The sequence below is a fragment of the Castor canadensis genome, chromosome 11 (assembly GCF_047511655.1).
Source record: "Castor canadensis chromosome 11, mCasCan1.hap1v2, whole genome shotgun sequence".
Taxonomy (NCBI): domain Eukaryota; kingdom Metazoa; phylum Chordata; class Mammalia; order Rodentia; family Castoridae; genus Castor; species Castor canadensis.
Window position 1 is genome coordinate 101,455,420 of NC_133396.1, and position 20,171 is coordinate 101,475,590.

The window sequence follows — 20,171 nt, forward strand, 5'->3', positions numbered from 1 at the left end:
GTGATGGGTCCCTGGGCCTGGTGAGTTGGATCACAGTGAGTACCTGGAGCCCTGAGCTACTGCAGTTAAGCAGACGGGGTGGGGTGGGGGGGTGCAGCATGAAGGCCAACAGTGTGGGCATGTCAGCATCTCAGTCCGGGCATCCCAGGCAGAACTCTGCTTTGGGAGGGTGGCTCTGCCCCAGCACTTGTGAGCAGACTTCAGTCCCTTTTCTGTACTAACTTGGGGGAAGCTGAAGACCTCCTACCAGTCTGTGATGTCTCCAAGTTCTGGGACTACAGTTAAACAACCAGGTTGCTCTGGGAAAACCTACCCTAGGAAACCACCAGGACATACTATCTTCAGTTCCTGTTCACTGAGCTTTGTTCCCCGCCGGAGCCTCTGTCCTTTCACCATTTCCCCTGGTACCTGACTAGCTCTCACTAGAGATAGGTTTCACAGGCTAGGAGATGCCTTTGGGGTCATGCTGGGGGCTGTATTCATTTGCTCACTGGCTTTGTTGTTGACAGTGAGACTGTGAGCCCTTTGAGGACAGGGACTATGATGCTACTATTAGTAATCTCTGATCCCTGTTGTGCTGACGAACAGATGCTCAGTAAATGCTTACTGAATGAACAGATGGATGCATTTCCTGTTCTACAGAGTCTCATAAACTTTTTTTTTTTTTTTTGGCACTTCCTTTTGCTAAACTAACTGCTGCCTCTGGCAAATGTCCTACAACTCTACCCCATCTTCTAAAAGGAAAGTCCTGGCTTCAGCCAGGCTAATCTAGCTTCATTGGTTGGAATTGAATCTTCAGTGAGCAACTGGGGAACAGAAAATAGAATAGAATGATTCCATGAAAGCACTGATGCCTGTATCCCCAAAGCCACTGGCTTCATCCTCTCTGAAGCCTGTTTGGTCAGTGTTTTATTTTTTCCTTTTTTTTTTTTTTGCAAAAAGTTGTATTTATGTACACTAACAATGCTACATTCACAAAGGAAATTAAGAAAACAGTCTTTTTTAAAAACTTTACAAAGCAAAGAGTTTTATTTAGCTCATAGTTTCAGAGGCTGAAAGTCAAAGCAGTATAGTGCTGGCTCTGGTAAGGAAGAGATCACATGGCCCAGCAGGACACCAGAGAGCCTTGGGTCTTACAGTGCCTTTTGAGGGCATATCCCAGTGATTTGTAGATCTCTCACTGGACTCCACCTCTTAAAGGTACCATGCCACCTCTACAGTGCCAAAGTGGGGATCAAACTCCCAAATACATGAACCTTGGGGTCCAAACTCCATTAAAAGCGCAAAAATTAGGAAAATTGTTTTCCCATATGTATCTTCCAGAAGATTCTAGGGACTCTCCCAGGGCCAATGACTATAGTTTGAAAACCACTGCTGTTATCTTCTACCTCGAGCTCCCCTAGAACCTCTTATGTGCAGACCTAACTTTGAGAGCCAGTCCTTTCTCTTATTAACCCAAAGGCCATAATTTGAATTCTCCTTTCTTTCTCTTCCCTGTGGCTGACTGGGAGTGACATTGTAGTCAACGTTTTCTTTGAGTCTCTGAGATTTAAAGTCTCTGTGACAACTTTCTAATAAATTCCTTATTTGCTTCTGTTAAGGCTAGAGTTGGTTTTTGTTGCCTACATCCAAAGATCTTTGACTGATAAAAGCATTTTCCCATTATTCTTCAATATTCTAAAGAACATGAAGTTTTCAATGGCTGTATGTATTACATTCACTTTTTTGGCTGACATGCTGTTTTGAGGGTGTGTTTTCCTGATAATGGTATTACTGATCCTCAAGTTACCTGCATCAGTCAATGAAAGTCGGGAGCCAAGATGAGACCTATTTTCTATTGCTGCCAATCACTCCCTTTCTTTCTAGTTCTGATACTTTCCCCAAGCAATATACTGAGAAAAATGGCAGAAGAAAAGAAGCTAGGAAAGAAAAAAAAGAAAAAAAAGCTTAGAACAAGTTTTCTTTAGCAAAAGAATGGCTTGTTTCTGATACCCTAGAAGAATTTCTGTCCTCTTTTGTTTATTCAATCATTCTTTCTCTAATTTATAATTAATTCTTAATATTGGGAGGGTCTTATGGATTGTTGGGATGGCAGTGGCAAATAGTTCTCATATTTAATTGGTTGTTGGAGGTAACTTGAGCATTACATCTGGACTCAGCAGGAAAAGTATGTCATAATTAGTTAGCCATGTCTGACATGGCCCTAGAAGGCAGAGGTCTGGATATATGTGTTGTGTAGTTTTCATTCTTAATACAATTTCCTACCTAATATGAAAAGTCTCCAGTCTGTGATCTTGCTCTGAGATAGTTTCTATTCAAGCACATTCATTAAAACAACTCATTTCATATTTGGAGTTTTTCATCTGTCAGAAAGTTTCCTTGGTATTCTAATACAGCATGAAGGGCATCACAGCTAATTCTGACTTTGTGCTGACTAATTATGTCCTTTTAGGGGAGAAACAATCTCTGTAGGCCTCAGCTTTGCACCTAAGAAATGAAAAAACTTGAACTGAGTAACCACAAGTTTCCTCCCAGTGCTAATATACTATTATTCATATGAGTCAATATCTGCCTCTTAGTGACATGCTCTATTGACCCTGGTTACACAGTCTGGGCTTATGTGATAGCCCTTCAAATATTTGTAGATACATGCCCCTTTGAGTTTTTGTTCCAGACTAAACATGACCAGTTTTTTTAAAAATAATTTCTGACAGAAGAAGGGGTTGTGGCTTTTCATCATTCTGGTCATTCTCTTCTGGATACTCAAGTTTTCTAGTGTCTCCCTGAAGTGACCGTTTCCCTCAGGTTAGTTGTACACTGGAGTATTGCCACTACTTACCCATGTGCTCAGCCTGCCCCTCTTGGCAAATAACACTGACCAATGTATAGCCTGAGAGGAGACAGCCACTAAACTTTCCTGGATCTGGGGATAGCTACGTTTTATAGTTTTACAAGCCCTTCCTTCAACTGCATGCAGAATAGATGGAGGGAGTCAAATCTGGAAAAAGGGCAGTGCTTCCCCCAGAGATCAGTAAGTAACCAAAAGCTGATTTCAAAAGAGGTATGACTTCCTCATAAACGTAGAAGGAAGAATCACCAGAAATGCCTTTAGTGTTTGCAACAGATTTTTTTCTGTTTCCTCCTCCTTTTTTAGCACTGGATGTTCATAGCTCCATTAATAAAAAAAAAAGTCTTCTCTATCCCTTCTCCTTTGCTATGCCCCTCACCACTCTCTCCAATATCAGGTCACCTGACCCATTGTCACTCACAACTCTTGTGTTTGTTCTTTGCACAGAAGAACAGGTGCAAAGTCTGTTGCTGAAAAAAAATAAAATGAAAACAAGGAAAAGCAAAAACAGATTTAGGGAGGGCTGTGATCTGACCATAAGTCTACTGAATACTAGGGTATAAAGGTCAATCTAGGAGGGATCTGATACTGTGACTGATGGGGGTTCTCTCTGTCACCCAAATCTCCAAGGAAGTAATGTTCTGAAGACCATGAGGTCTTTGGTGATATGGCCCCAGGCCATCTCTCTGGACTCTTCCCATTCTCTTCCTCCCTTCTTTGGCTCCATCCAACCAGGTCTTTATGCTTTGCAAATATCAACCATATTCCCATTTAGGGCCTTTGCATTTTTTAGTCTCTCTGTCTGGAGCACTCTTTGCCACTGCATGGCTCACTCACTCTTTCACATCCCTGAGACCCTGTTCAAATGTCACCTCTTCAGAAGGTGTCCTTTGGTCATCTTATTTAAGATGGACCTTTTTTCACTAACACATAGCTCCCTAGCTATTTAGTCTGCTTCATGTTTCTTAACAGAATCTACCAGCATCTAACATACACTTAGTCACTTATTTATATGATCTAGAATATAAACTCCATGAAGGGAAGAGTCTTGCTTTGTTCACAACTGATTCCCCAGTGTCTCAGTCATATTTGTGATGATGTAACTTTTAAGGCATCAGTCTCAATGCTTACGAGCACAAAAATTGGTTTCACAGAAGCACTTTGTGTTTTTCAATGAAAGGTTAATAAGTCTACTAGTTGACAAATGAGTCACTGAGGATGGGAACATTAGTTTATTTGAGCAGCATGGACTTGTTCAAAGAGGCGCTGGTGCAACTCATTACAAACCATCTATGCCAGTTTGCTAAGAGTCATCTTGTGAAGGGGACCACTGTGGGCCCCACCCACTCTGAACTGCTCTGATCTGAGGTGAAGCTCTGGGGATGAAGGGAAGAAAGGTGGGGAATCATATGTACTTTTCCCCCCACAGAACTACCATGGTTCATTGCTAGATTTTGGGCTTTCTTTCTCACATCATTTTTAGGAACAGGCCAGTTTTGTGTGATTCAGTGATCAGGCATCAGGAATGCTTCTAACGTGGAAAATGAGGGCAGCACAGGCTGCCAGATTGAGTGGGCAGGTACGCTCTGCAGGTGCACTTGGGGGAAGGTGATAGGAGAAAGTGGGTGCAAGAAAGGGATGAGGATTAGGTAAGGCCAAACAAGGGACCTCTGATCCAAGGAAGGGGAAACCCAAGAATAGTGGAGTGGAGGAGTGGTGATGTGAATCAGAGGCAGGTTGTGTTGGTCATTTGTCCAAGGTAAAGTGACTGCCCAGGCACTCAGGAGAAGAGGGAAGGTCCTAGGGTAGGAATGACATACTGGGTGGATAGAATAAAGCCACCCTGGGCACATATTCAAAACCTACCCCTCCTTCCTTTCTGTTATCAAGACCTGAATGATAAAATCAGATAAAATCTGATTACATTTGTGTGGGAATAACTGTGAGCCCATATTAGCTAGTAATCCCTGAGGGTAAATTTCACTTACCAAGTTTTTTTTTTTTTTTTTGCCCCAGTGACAACAAATAGCTCAAAAAACTTCCAGACAGAGTCTCTCGCTGGAGGAATGTATTTTCTAAAGATGGCCACAATAACATCTTCCATCCTATATATCAAAATGACCTTGACAATCTTTTTATTGAGGGATGGGTCAAGAGGACAAATTCTTGAATGTGGGTGGATTCTGCGCTTGCATCTGAAAATGAATGTGGCACCCTCCCTCCATAATTCTCCTTCTTTGAAGCTTTTCCTGGATTTTCCTTTCCCACTTCAGGCTGAAGGACTTATCCTGAACTCAGCTGCTTTTCTTGAAGATGTAGAAGAACTTCCTGTTGGTTGGGGAAAATTCAGTATCTCTTCTTCTGGTCACTATGGTAGAGAGTATGATGACCAACACCAGATCATGCAGAAGGCATGAAAGTCAGTGGAGATGATAGCGATATTTATTAATACTAGATAAATGGGTTCCATTCCAGCCATGGGCTATCAACCATTCTTGATCATCTGTAACTTCAATTTACCTTTGAGAGGCAATCAACTCAGATGTCCTCAAAGTCCTTTCAGGCCATAAAGAAAAAGCCCTGCTCTCTACCTCTCACCTTCACCTATTCTAGACCTTGCCTCATGATAACACTTTCATCATCAGGAAGCATCAGTTTCTCAGATTTCAGGGTCTGGGACTGGAGCTGGGAGTGGGTGATTCAGTTTCCCTGGTAGTTCAAATGTCTGATGTCTTTAAGAGTCCAAGACTCAGGCTGGAAGCAATTATTTGGTACTAGTTGGGCAAAACTTTATGTATGGTGGTGGAGGAGTGGGTGTCTTGGTTAATCACTGACCCTGTGGATCCTGGAAATCTTCCAGAGTTTTTGAGGGAGCATCAGGTTAGCCTTTATTGCCCAGAGAAGAGCCAGGATGTACAAAGCAGGGAGAAAGAAGGAGAGGTGTGGAAGTTTGTGTAGGTGCTTTCTGTCCTTCCAGTGTGATGGCGGCCCAGGAGGGGAGGCAGGATGGGAGACTCATAGGAGATATGAGGACACTGGTAGTTTTCAAGGCACCTGCCAAGTCCCAGAATCAAGTGTCTGGGCAGGGAGGCTCCTCACGATCCAGGTGTCAGTTTATGTTGTCCCTCATGGCACATCCTACACAAGGGGGTTCTCTGTCTCTGCAACCACTCCATCAGTGCAGACATCCTTCTTCTTTTTCCCTAGCGAGGAGATCAGAAAGTTATTTCTCTAGTGTCTGGCATCTTGGCATACTTGACCTGAACCAGGCCTCTAAATCTTAAGTGTCCTGAAAGTCACCTCAGGCAAAGAGACATCTCTCTTTATCTTCTAAAACCTTAGAAAAAGAGATTCTTAAGAGCAAGAATTCTCCCTAATGTCTACTTTTGATTGCCATATATTTAGCTATAGAAGGGCTGTGACGGGCCTGGTTAAATGCCAAAAGCCTCATGACAGAGATAGGACCAGCTTCTGGACCTCTGTGTGGAGCATTTCTACTATCCCAGACAGTTTGGTCTTCTCTGTCCCTTCTTAGAATAGCCAAAGCTATTCTTTTATGAACCTTGACAACATTAGGCTAAGGAGAAGAAGTTGGTCACAAAGTGTGATTTCATTTATACAAAATGCCCAGAATAGACAAACATATAGGTAGATAGTAGATTAATGGTTGCCTAGGGTTGTGGGAGGCATGGGGTTGTTGGGAGATGTTGGCTATATGGTTATGGGGTTTTTTCCTGGGGTGATGGAAATGTTCTAAAATTGGTTTTATTGATGGATGGACAACTCTGTAGGTATACTAAAAACCATTCAATTCTGCACTTTAAATAGGTGAATTGTACAGTATATGAATAACTCAATAAAGCTGTGTTTTTTTTTTAAAAAATTGCTGTTTTCCTGGCTTTTATCTTCGTATCACAAATCTTGGGGAATCTTGGGGGCAAAAGGCCAGAGCTAGACCCTCTCCCTAGCAGATTGGACCTCTAGGTGGACTACAGTCTCAACTGCTCACTGGCCCTTTTGGGAAGAATATACAAGAATCAGTAACTCTTTGCCCATGCACCTAGTGGCTGGGGTAAGGCCCAGGCATCTAGGACACATCCACAATAGTCAGGTCCAGTGCCTCTTCTTTGCTGACCCTGAGGCCAGCAAGTTCAGACAGTCCAACATGGAAATAGCCATGAAGCCCAGGTCACTTAGGTCATTCCTTCAGGAACAGGGCATCTGGGGGCAGAGGAAAGCCTAAGCTGGATATAGGGCTCAGAACCTGGCTTGATTCAGAGTTTTCCCTTTTCTCCTTTTCTCAAGAAGGTGGCACTTCAGCCACTGGTCAGGGAAGGTCATCATCCAGGGAGACATTTCGTTGGAATGATAGGATTCCAAGGGGATTTATCTGTATTTTTGTATCTGTATCTGTATTTTTCTCAACAAATATTTATCAGTATTAGCCATATTCCAGGAATTAAGATGTTCTAGGAATCACTGGGCACACTCCATGGTGGGCCAGCCTTTGCATTTAAAGGGTTCAGAATTCAGTGGAGAAGTAAGTGTAATTAGTTCTGCGATTGGGGTAAGCAATGGAGATTAAAAGAAAGATTAATTAGCCCAAGATGGGGGTGTAGAGGAGGTCAGAGAAGGCTTCTTGGAGCATGCTTACCTTGAAGATTGAGTAGACTATATGGAGAAGGGGAGCTACGGGGTGGAGATCATAGAAAGTGTCTTCTACACAGAGATAATAGAGTGTGCAAAGGCCTGAAGATGTGTGTAACAGAGTACCTCATTTGGAGAACTGCAAAAGAAACTTAAATAGTTCAGCCTAGTTGGAGACCAAACTATGAAATGGAGAAGGCCAAGAGATGAAGAGGAGAGGTGAAGAGGAAGACATTTGAAGTCAAAGTAGAAGGAGGTACAACCCCAGCTTCTTCCCCAGTAGATGCACCTCTTCTAACCATCTCCTGTATCTGCAGGACTCCCACCTGAGCAGGGGCCACAATGCCGTGCTGAGAAGAGACCAACCAGGAGCAGGAGCAGCAAGACTGGGACCACCACCAGCAGCACATCCTTGTAGGAGGCCTTCCCTGATGCTGGAGATAGACAGGTAAGGTCAGAGATGAACCTGATGCCTCACAGTCCCTCAACCATTGACCACTGGTTCTTGGCATACCTGCCTCATGATGGCAGCTCTCCCAGGGCGTGACTGTAGCCACATCCCAGCTGACAGGGTTGGAGATGATGCAGGAATAGGCCACATCCCTGTCTCCCAGTCCCAGTGAAATGCTCAGCACTTGTCCGTTTGTGAAGAGTCTGTGCTGTTCGACACCAAAGTCCATTGTCCCCTCCCGTCGCCAGTTATAGGTTATGTCACTGATGTTGGGGGCCTGGCAGGACAGGAAGACCCGGCAGGTGCTGGAGTTCTGAGGATCCCCTGCTACAGCAACGAACACTTGAACCATGGGCCTGGGTACTGCATCTGGGCAAGAACAGCAGAGCAGGTATGTTTTACTGGGATGCTGAGCAGGGCCACAGCTCCATGTTGGGTTAGATGTCTCCTCTGACTAGGCCTCTTGTTTGTTTTTTCATTGCTCATAGGACAGAATCTGATTTCTTAGCCTGGTATCCAAAACCTTTTATGAAATGACTCATGTCAACCTCTCCAGCTATGCCTCCTGCTGGTCCTCCCTGCCCATCTTCCTTAATCTGCAGTTCTCCCAGATATGTGATGCTATTTCATATCTCTCAAGTTTCTTCATGGTTCATCTGTACACACATGCACTTTTCCTCTTTGCCCTTCTAGAAAACTCCTATGCAACCTTTATGGCCCTACTGCAGTGCAATCCTTAATGCTTTGACTGTGAAGCCTTCCTTGATATTCCAGGTATGGTTCTGAGCTCTCCAACACTCTCAGACCATCAACAAGAGATGACAAGCATTTATTAATTCAGGAAAGAAAGCACTTCCTGGACATTTGGAGCTTATGGAGGAAGGCAGATACTGACAAGTGATTATGAATAACTAAGAAAATAATTACAAGGGTGCAGTGCAAATGCTGTGAAGGAGAAGTCCAAAGGTAGGGGCTCGATCTTGCTATCTTGATAATCTTAGCTCGCAATTGCTGGCAAATAGGTGCTCTATCAATACCTGAGCTATTGAACAAATTGGCATCCTGGCGTCCAAAACAGTGGCTTCTCATTCCTACACAGATTGATGAGTAAATCCTGAATCTCTGTGGCATTGGGGCCAGTGGGAGAGCATTATGGTGACAATAGGAGGGCTCAGTCTCTGATAGCATTCCAAAGTCAAGCAGAGTAAAGCCTCATTAATGTCAGCCCAATCTGGTGGGATTTGTGATATGAAAAAGAAAATGATTTGCTGGGCATACTAATAGTATAAACAAAGATTACAGGGCGGGTATTTACACCACTTAAGAGGACAAGCTGCTTCCAAACACGATCAGGCACAGTAGAAACACCCATCGACATTTCTAGTAACTGATCTGCTAATTCAAATCATTCTTATCTATTGTCAAAGCAGAGCTCCTAAGGACGGCTGCTTGGCAGCTTCCTGCAATTAGTTCTAATCATGCTATGTATTTGGAAGCAATAAAACAGCAATTTCCTTAAAATCTGTAATTCAGATACTGAGAACAAGGCATTTTAGAGCTTAGTGGTGTGGGTGCTGCATGCATTATCACATTCAATGTCCTCATTTCACATGTGTGGCAGCTGAGACTCAGAATGGGGGAGCGGCTCAGAGCCTATATGGTTATGTAGGTTGTTCACTACACAAGGGCATTGGGCTAGGAGGCTAAAAGGGTGCTGAAATTCAGCCAGCATTCTGACTGCCACGACATGTAACCTGATTCAGAGCTTCAAGTGTCCAGAAGGGCACCCTCTAACTGCACTTTGGCACCCAATGGTGGCCAGATAGTTGTCTCTGGGGGTTCGAGACACTTCCCTAGTTTGTTATAGCTTTCCTTCTGTGCCTCCCCTTTCCCAGTTGCTATCTCTACTTTCCATTCTTGAATTTGAGCTTTTCTCCCCTACTCTATCCAAATTTCTGAGGTTTTACTGAAATAGAGGTTTAGAGTCATGCTCATCTCTTTCCCAAGCCATTAGATAGAAGAACAGGAGCTAAAAGGCCATTCTTTCTTGCCAAGCAGAATGTGTGAAGATAGTGGAGATGGACTTGGATGTGGAGGTGGAGGAGGAGTTGTTGCAAAAAAAAAAGGCCCATCCAATTGCCCCCAGCCAGTTCAGCCACTCCAGCTGTAGGGATAAATGCAGCTGCATGAGTGACCCTGGCAGAGCCTATGGAGCAGAAAGTCCACCCTGCCAATCCACAAGACCCCGAGAAATAAAAATAGTTGTTGTTTTTAGCTCTCAAGTTTTGAAATAGTTTGTTTTGCAGTGTTGAGTGACTGAGAGAGTCCATGGATGAAAAGACCTCTTTTAAGAAATGTAGGTCAGTGGGAGAACCCATGCTTAGCATGTTCAGGTGCCTGAGTTCCAATCTCCAGCACAAAAGCAACAACAATGACCACAAAACAAACAACAAAGAAATATAAAACATTATATTGCAGTTATCATATAATTTGAATTTAATTCATATGTAAAAGCCTATGTATCATAATTTAACATGAAGTGTTTTTCTTTAAATTTTTTTTGATTTATCATATATTAATAATATGAGGGGATTTCATTATGATAATTCCATGCATGCATACAGTGTACCTTGAACGGGTTTACCCCCTCCATATTCCCATTCCTCCTCTCCCCCTTCCCCCATCTTTCAAACAATGTTTGGTGGGTTTCATTATGCAACATTTTTCTTTTACTTTTCGGCAGTACATAAAATAATGGTATGATTTATAATTGATAGACAGGCCAGGCTCTGTCATCATCTGCTTTTGTGAATGCTGCTGCACTTCACTCTTATGGCACTATCTATGGTAATATTATATGCTTTTTTTGGCTAAGCCAAAAAACGGTGGAGTTCAGATAAGGATGTTGGGATGGCGAAGTCTGGCTACTCCAGGTAGGAGTTCACACGGGAGTATCTGGGGAGTTTTCTTAAATGTGACTTCCAGGGAACAGTTGTTCCCTGAGTTAGCATTGCAGTCAGAGACCAGAGGTTTCTGGCACCTAGCTCTCCCAGGTCCCATGGCTCAGGATGCTGTCTGGAGTGTGTCAGGGAACCAGTGTCAGGCGCACTCACCATACACCTTGAGCTGCAGGGTCTGAGTCCAGACTCGACCTCCTGTGTCCACCATCAGCACAGAGAAGTTGCCGCTGTCTCCAGACTCCAGGGGCCCAAGTTCCAGGCTGAGGTTGCTGTGCAGCTGCGCTCGGCCCAGGAAGCGAGAGTGGTACAGAGTCTCCAAGGAGCCTCGGAAAAATGTGGCCAGGAGTTCCTCTGATGGCCAGAGAGATCGCCAGATGGCTTCACGAACTTTGAAGCCAGGGGGGTGCTCTGCCATCAGCAGTACTGAGCCCCCCACCTTGCTTAGCACCTGGGTGTGGATAACTGCAATGGGTAGTGCTGGAAGGACAGAGACCCTGGTTACTCCACCTGGTCACTTTTTATCTCTTGCCTGCATGCAGCTGATCTACTCTGGAGTGAATTAAGACCCCTCCACCCACACTCTCTCCACTTAAGTTGAGGGTGTGCTGTGCCAGGGACTGGGGATAAAACAATCAGGAAGAGAATCCAGTCTTTGTATTCACAGACCTCACAGAGGAATCCAGATACTCAAGCAAGCAACAATTAAAAGTATACTAAGTACCATGATGGGAAAAAATCGGGTGTCTTGGGAAAACACAGTAGGGTGATAAGGGTCCTCATCCAGCCTTCAGGGGCTCAGAGAAGAAATGGTTAAGGTGAGACTGGAAGAAGGAATGGGAACCAGCCAGGCCAAGCAATGGCTGCCTGAAACAGGGATGGGGAAGTGTTACAGACAGAGGGAACAGTAAGAGGGCCTGGAGGGAGAGAGCATGTGCACTAGGGAACTGAAAATGGTTTTCTGCAGGGGGAGTAGGAAATGACACTGCAGAGTTGGAGGGAGTCAGATCATGCTGGACTCTGAAAACCGCATTGGAGTTTGGGCTTTTATTCTTAGAGCAGTGGGGGGGTCTCAGACAGTTTTTAAGTAGGAGAGTGACATGATTAGACTCTTGTTAGGAAGATCACTCCAGAAGAGGTGTGGAGGATGCATAGAAGGTGGGGCAAGACTGAGGCTGTTTATAATAATCCAAGGGAGAGGTGACTGCAATTTGACCTGAGGAAAGGAGCCGCTGAGGGATGGAGAGAAGTGGAATCAACCAAGACAGATTACTGGTGCAATCAGTAGGATTTGGTAATAGATTAGATCTGAAGAGTGAAGGAGAAAAAGGACTTAGAGATGGCTCCAGATCCTTGGGATCCACGGGGTGCCATTCTCTGTGGTCTGGAAGAGGGGGAGAAACACACAGGGGGATAAGGTGGCAAGATTCTGATTTTTGGGGGTACTGTTTGAGTTTGAGGTATGAGGAAGACACTTCTGCTTGAAGTGTCCTCCTGACTCTTTTTCTAGCTAATTTCTGCCCATTCTTAAAGTGTTGCTGCTTCCTCCAGTCTCCCCTCCATTATGCAGGTTACATTCTCTTTCTGTGTTCTTACGGTGATCAAGGATTAGCACTATGGCTACCCTTATCCTATTAATCTTGTCTGATTCTGGGTTAGTATCTCCCACCAGACTATAAGCTCTTCAAGGTCAACAACAATTTATTTCATCCTTGTACGTGTAGTGTCCACACTGTGTAGGACCAGGATATAGGAGAGGCTCTGTAAACTGTACTGAATTTACTGAGGACTCACCCAGTGCCTGGCACTGAAGTAGGTACTTATGTGCAGTGCAGAATAAGGGCTGACATGTAATGTACCAAGTGCTGGGAGCTGGGTTGAGGAGAAGTGTTCTGGATGGTCACTCAGCTGGTCGTGCACCCATCTCACGGCCGTCCTTGGCCCTAGTCATCTCTATCCTGACTGAAAATGTATTTAATGTAAATGCAAAGTGGATGCCATTCAAGACCCAGGTTTTATCCTGGCTTAGCTCTGCCACAAACCAACTGTGTGACGTTCAACATATGATCCTCCCTCTCTAAGCTTCAGTGGTCTTGCCTGTAAAACAAAAGGCTATGCCATATCAGTTGTATTAGTCTCTTTTTCCATAGAGAGCCCTTTTAGTCATGGATGGTGGCTCACACTTATAATCCCAGTTAATTGGAAGGCAGAGACTGGGAAGATTGCAGTTTGAGGCCAACCATGGCAAAAAGTTAGCAAGACCCCATCTCAAACAATAAATTGAATGTTATTGCATGACCTATGCATACCTGTCATGCCAGCTATATGGAAGGTGTAAAATAGGAAGACTGAGATCCAGGCCAACCTGTGCAAAAGCTGCAAGACCCTATTTGAAAAATAACTAAAGCAAAAAGAATTCAAGTGGTCGTGAGCCTGCCTAGCAAATGTGAGGCTCTGAGTTCAAACCCCAGTATCACCAAAAAAAAAAAAGAAAAATTATTTAAGGGTTGGGGATATAGCTTGGTGCATAGAGTTATAGCATGTGTAAGAAAAAACAAAAATGGTTGTCATTTTTTAAAAAAATTTTCTTGTTTTTCCTTTTTATTATTGTGCTGGGTGCACATTGTGACATTTACAAACGTTCTTACAATATATCATAGTTGAATTTATCCTCTCCATAAATATTATTTTTTAAAAGTCCACATATCCAATGCTAGGACAATATCCTCACATGTCCAATGACTTAACAAGTTTGGGAATCAAACAGACCGAGGCCATTTGAGAGCTAAGGTGTGAATTCCCACACACATTTAGAAATGCTGAAGAAATCTGCAGGGCTTTTGGAGCCTCAGGCCAGGAACTTGGGTAGGGACACTGAACAAAACAGCCTGAGTCTCTGAAGTAAACAACAGTGTCTTGGGCTTTGCCATATCACACAATTCCCATCCCTGCCCCTGCAGGGGAAGACCCTTTGTCATGTTGACTACTCGTTGACCAAAGAGGGGAACTCAAGCATCAGACTGATGGAGGTGTTGTCCAATGTCGAAGAGCCCCCACATCTCATCAATTCCAACATCACACCATCACTGGCCATCCCCAAGTCCTCATGAACCTGCTTAAGATACTCCCATCTCTCCTCCCTACTCAAAATCCACCTTCCCTGTACAGGCTGCAGAGAGACCCCAGAATTCCCACAGGCTGCTGAGAACACACTCCTCAGATTGTTGGGAATCCAGCTCTATCCTGCCCTCTTTTTCTCTCCGTAGACTAAATATAGAATTCCCACATGTTCACACTGCTGGAGTCTCACCATTCCTACATCCCACTTTCTCTCCAAACCAGCAGTACCACTGGTTCAGTTCTAAATGTCCTAGACCACAAAACAGATTGTGCCTTAGGGACTTAGGTGGTTCTAGTGCTGCTACTTTCTCCCACCCAGGACCCTACATCTTTTGTGTCTGCTAGTTTTAAATGTTGCCCAAGAACTTGTTTCACTCTTCTTTATCCCTCCTCAGCTCCTGGTCCTCATTTGGCTTGGGAGGGGCCTGCACAGAGGTCTGGCAAGGCAGCTGGGGAGGGGCCTTCAGGGCTGTCTGAGGACAGGCTGTCCACTTGTCCCACTTACCTCCCCAGAGAAGCAGACTCCACAGGAACCACATGGCCATCTTCCTCCAGAGAGGCAGGCAAACTCCCTCAGTAACCCAAATCTAGAACATCAGAGGCCAAGTGGATACACAGAAGGAGTTGTGGTCCTTCTGGAAAGTCCCACGTTCAGAAGGAAGAATCTTGACTCAGAACAAGATGTCCCGAAAGTGAAAATATCCATAATAAAGTGGAAGTGGCTTGCAGGCCTGCCTGGCTTAGCTGGGCTTTCAGGAGCAGATTCTTGTAAGTCAGCCTCTTTCCTGTGCACATGGCTGGCCATTGCATGGGGACAAGCACACCCACACAGCCCTTGTGCAGCTTGCTGATGGTCACCAGGCCTTGATTCATCCAACAGCTATCTGTGCTCTCCATACAGCCACAGAGAGTCCTCTGAACTGTAGTTTCGATCAAGATCAAGTCACTTCCCCTCTGCTAAAATTCTTTCATGGCTTCCTGCTGCCCTCAGGATAAAGACTGAACTCTAGTGGCTCTTTGGCTTCTCCAGGCTGGCTGCCCACATCCACTTTGCTCTCTAGCCATCCCAGTCAGGACTACTTCTTTTCAGAACCACCCATTTTACTCTTCCACTTGTTCCTTCACCAGGCATGCTGCTCCATTTATGCTTGCAGACTGGGCTCAGGTCTGTGCTTAGCCAGGCTGTCCTTCAAGGCTTCCTGGCTTCAGATAGGGTGAGAACCTTTCTTTCTGTTCCCCTGTGTGCACACACTCTTTCCTCATTGTCCTTAGCGTGTTGCCTGTAGCAGCTTTCTGGCTTTCACAGACTGGTTAGCCAGTGAGGCTCTTCTTGATGCCAGATACATTATAGATGTTTAATGAATATTAAATGAGTGAATGAATGCTGAACATGGCTACCCATTTTGCTTTATGTAAGCCCCATGACTGTTCTTAGAAAAGACTTTCTTGTGGCTTTGTTAGAGATGTGAGAATTTAAAGGCAGCGTGAGGTTAGGTACCTTGCTGAGGTCACAGAGGGGCAGAATGTGGCCCATTTTGCCACAGATGCCCCCTCTGCACAGTTTCTCCTTTCACAGCTAGTTACTTGGTTTCTGATGTTCCAGAAGACTTTTCAAGATGTTGCCTTTGAAAAATATTCCTGGTTATCCTGAGTGTGGTTCATTGTGTTTGGTCTTGTGTAGCCTCTGACCTTTCAGTCAAACTAGACATCATGCTTTGAACTCAGCCAGGAACTAGGCATATAGGATGCAGGGTGCTGGTGAGCTGAAGAGTCTGGGGATAAAGTTCCTGTCCTCCAGGCACTCATAACCAAAATGTAGAAACAGATATGCCAGGGCTACCCACAGACAGGCCCTTTTGACTTTGCAAATGGGCTACCCAGGCAGTCAGTGCTACAGGAGGGGACTGGGAAGAGGCTCTGTGGACCTGGGCAGGGGATATCTCCTGAGCAGGTGGCATTTGTCATGATATAGTTAGGAAGAGCAAAACAAGAGCTAGGAAAGAAAAAGAAGAGGTTTGGGTAGGCTTGGAGCATGAGGGAGGGAGCTGAGTTTGCAGACTCAGTGGTGGGAAAAGTACCAAGTAAGCTGTGGAGGATGAGGAGGGACAGCAGGGAGGGGGTCCTTTAGGACTGAAGTGGGAAGAATAGAAGGCGAGTTTGAGCTCAGATTATAGAGGTCTGGAATACTGGGTTAAGCTATGGTCCTCAGGGATGGTGGCTCAGTGGGCAGGGATGGCCCCAGGAATCTTTATTCTAACATGCACTGTGCTCCAGGGGAGTGTGAAGCTAGTAGACTGAGGGAATGCTCTGAGAAACACTACTTGGAGGCAGGGGGTTGTCCATTTTGAGCTGGTGAGAGGACAGCATGTAGAGGAGGCTGGCAGAAAAAGAAGAGGCAGGGAAGCCTGGACAACAGCTGTTGATAGTCCTGGAAAAAAAGGGCCATAACTAAGAAGGAAATAACCTGGAGTAGAGAGAAAGGGACAGAGCAGAAGTTTGTGGAGAACTTGGAAGTTGCCTGGCTGTAGGACAGAGGCCAAGAGAGGGGAATCATTTATGACTCTGTTGCCAATTCTGTCATCCATTCATCAGGCATTTATTGAGCATCTACTTGGGTGCCAGGTGCTGGGGACACAGAGATGAAAGGCTTAGCCCCTGCCCTCCAGGAATTCAAAGTTTAGAGGAGGAGATGGAGTATGTAACCCAATAATTATAATCAATGTTCAAGAACAATGCCAGAAGTGTGCACAGGATGCTATGTGAGCCAGAGGGCAAAGGCCTGCCCCAGCCTGGATGGGTGGGAGGCTGAGGGAGGCTTTGTGGCAGGACTGGTGTTTGTACTGAGCCATACAGTTCAAATGGATGAGAGTAGAAATTAAGAACTTAAGCTCTAAAGTTAGATTTGGGATTGAATCTTGGCTGTGAAACCCTGATCAGTGATTTCTGTGCTACAGTGTGCTAAGAGAATCTATCTTTGAGTGTTTTCAATGAACACCTGCCAAGGTTTGCAATGGGTCTGGTGTACAGTAAGCCCTCAAATGGGAAACATTGCTACTAAATGGCCACAGACAGGGAAGAGGGGAAAGCCATGTAGTGAAGATAGAGGTGTGTTTGAGACTGAGCAGTACCCTGCTCTGACTCATTTCTCCTGGATTGGGATCCCCACAAGGGCAGGGACTAGGTCCCCTTCACTTCAGCACCTGCCCATTTCCAAGGACAGGCTTTCCAGGAGGGAATATCCCGCAAGCATCTGCCAACTTGACTGGAATGTTCCTGGAGTGTCAAGGCCTGGGACAGGGAGGACTGGGGGGTGCAGGAGTGGGGCTGGCATGTGACCAGATCCTGAATTCTTTGGAGGAGACAGTGAACAGTCATTAAGCCTCTTAGCAAAATTGGTTGTTCCTAGTGGTCCTCTAGCTCTTCCTCCCGCCCCCCCACCCCCGCCACCTCATAGACCTGTTCCTTTAAGGGAATTTTGTGAAAGCTGAGGGGAAGAAGAGGAAGTTTGATCAGGACTAGAAAATATCCCACCTCTCCAAAGGGAAAAATCTTAGTCAATCTGAGTGACTGCTGGAGAAAGATGGGCTGAAGAAGGCAGTACTTCTTCTGAGGTGCAGGGAAGGGTTAAGTCTGCGGCAGGCAGGTTCTCCCCACCACTGCTAATCACTGGTTCACACCACATTAATTACCCAGCCACAGGGGGGAGTGTGCTAAAGTAAATTAGCAGGTGAGTTCAAAGGGGCCCCTCCCTGCATTCCTTAATTAAGAGAGCAGCTGGCAGCCAGGGCTGCTACTCTGCTCCCTGGGGCCTTGTTGGGAAGCCAGAGCCAGCAAAGTCTGTGCGTGCTGAGACCGGCATGGTTGTAGCTCCATCTGCCATGTGGAGAAGTCTGTATCCCACCACTAGCCCACCTCCACTGTGAGCTGCAGGAAGGGGTTGGGGAGCAGGTGTTAACCTTGGCCAAACAACCTACCTGAATTTGACCATTAACCCTGAATTGCTTGATGCAAATATTCAGGCCCGATGGTATTTGAGTGAGGATGTGCCAAACCATGCCTGAGATGCCCTGTCCAGGAGGGCAGAATGGGGCCATGCTTCTCCAAGGGGAGAAGGAAAAGAAGGTGGGGTGCTTGAGGAGTTGAGAGAGGGGAATTAGGCAGGAAAGGAGGCAGAGGCGTAGGAGGTGCAGAGGCGTAAGAGGTGCAGACTTCTGGGGAGACCAGGGTGCTGGGAGAGGACAAGGGTATGGAGAGGGTAGACCCCTGGGTACAGCTTTGATGGCATATGTGGGACTGGGGCTGAAGGGGACAGGTAGAACCTGCTCAAGAACCCCACTGTTCAATGGAACTTAAAAGGGATATTGTTTTGGACTGAGCTCCTGACCAGACCAATTTAGAATGGAGTCACTCCCGCTAGATAGCACGTAATCCAACTGTTCTTTAAACAGGCTAGATCCCAAAGCAGATACCTTAAAAGCAACTGAGGCCAATATGAAAAGGGGACCAGGAACTAGAGAAAAGGTTAGATCAAAAAGAATTAACCTAGAAGGTAACACACACGCACAGGAAATTAATGTGAGTCAACTCCCTGTTTAGCTATCCTTATCTCAACCAGGAACACTTGTTCCTTCCTATTATTGCCTATACTCTGTCTTCAACAGAATTAGAGATAAGGGCAAAATAGTTTATGCTGGGTATTGAGGGGGTGGGGGGGAGAGGGAGGGGGCGGAGTGGGTGGTAAGGGAGGGGGTGGAGGCAGGGGGGAGAAATGACCCAAGCCTTGTATGCACATATGAATAATAAAACAATAAAAAAAAAAGGCTAGTTCCCAAAAATCAAGAAATTCACAGCAATCAATCAGAATGGGACCAGTTTACCTGAGCCTAAAGAAGTCCCCTTGGTTTAACTCTATCAGGAGAGTAACTTTGAAATCACCAGTCCACGTTTTGATCCTGGTTTCAGTTTGCTCCAGCCCTTTCTGCCTGTAAAGCCTGACTCGACTTCTCTGCTCAGCTCATTGGAATACTGTTACTGAACTTGTAGATGGGTTGTTACCCCAGTCATGAATTATTAATAAAAATCAATTAGATCATTTAGCCACATTTGTTGAAATTTTGTTCTTCAATGCCACCCGAGTTCCACCTGCATAACTGGCCAGCACCACACCATGCCAGAGGTCCTAGCAGTACCTCCCCAGCCAGCCAGCTTAGGTAACTGTGGTATGGCAAGTCAACTGTGGTATGACTGGGTTTGAGGCAAAACACTCTAGAAGGAGTGCTGCTTCTGCCACTTAGAAAACCCACCATTGCTGAATTTTTGCAGGTGTGAAATGAATGTACCCTCTAGTGAGATGGCACTGGCTTAGTCCTGAGTCTCACTACGTCCTTTAATTTTGGCTTGTGCCACCTCTCCTGTCTCACCCTGGTCCTGGCTCTGTGGGAAGTAGATGGGAAGGTATGGAGTCTTTAATGAGCTACAGGCATGGTGCACACAGATGGAGCAAAGAAGTGGGAAGAGAGAAAGAAGAGCAAGTGGGAGGGAACACCTGATGGAGAACGGGTGGGAGGAGTCTGCAGCTTAGGTTAGCTCTATTTTTGGTGCAACAACACACCTTCCCAGAGATTTTAAGGAAGGCGACATAAAAAGGAAACAAAGCCACATTTGTGCTTTATTGAGGTAGACGGGGAAACTGGAAGCTCATTCACGAATTCACTCCTTCACCAGACACTTGTTAGATTCTCATTTTGTGCACACACTAACACATCAAACAAACATTTATATAGCATGGAGCATGTGAAAGCCCCAGGAGGTCAGAAACTCATGTGGATGATGATTGTGATCATGTATTGATGATAGAAGAACCAGTCATTATTGATCTGTTCCCCACGTGGGAAAGAATTCCAGAACTAAGTAGAACATGGGCTTTTCTTTTAGACTTTGAAAGAACAAAGCACAGAGAGCAATGTGGACCTGCTGATGGCTCCAGTCCTGCCAGCTGCAGCTGTTTCCGGCAATGCAGAAGAAAATATGGACATGTGAAGGCACACAAAATACTCCATATCAGATGGGATTTTCCCATTGACTACAGCCTGTCTGTGGTCAATGTCATCAAAGTTAACACAAAGATGAAGATCACAGAGTTGCTTAG

General features: G+C 45.3%; 2 protein-coding genes across 2 annotated transcripts in view; one reads left to right on the top strand and one right to left on the bottom strand.

The window, feature by feature from the left end:
• Vsig8 (V-set and immunoglobulin domain containing 8) overlaps positions 1-7,935 on the top strand; it is a 26,678-nt gene extending 18,743 nt beyond the window's left edge. The window contains exon 8 of the mRNA XM_074047734.1: positions 7,813-7,935. Coding sequence (XP_073903835.1) covers positions 7,813-7,825 — 13 coding nt within the window. The 3' untranslated portion in view covers positions 7,826-7,935. The remainder of the gene's footprint in view (positions 1-7,812) is intronic.
• Positions 4,902-15,027, bottom strand: Slamf8 (SLAM family member 8). The gene is made up of 5 exons (XM_020185516.2): positions 14,529-15,027; positions 11,060-11,383; positions 8,010-8,315; positions 7,822-7,929; positions 4,902-6,051 (listed from the first exon to the last, which is right to left on the bottom strand). The coding sequence occupies exons 1-5, from the start codon at positions 14,566-14,568 to the stop codon at positions 5,987-5,989; spliced, it is 843 nt and encodes a 280-aa protein (XP_020041105.1). The 5' UTR covers positions 14,569-15,027; the 3' UTR covers positions 4,902-5,986.
• Between the last annotated feature and the right edge of the window lie 5,144 nt (positions 15,028-20,171).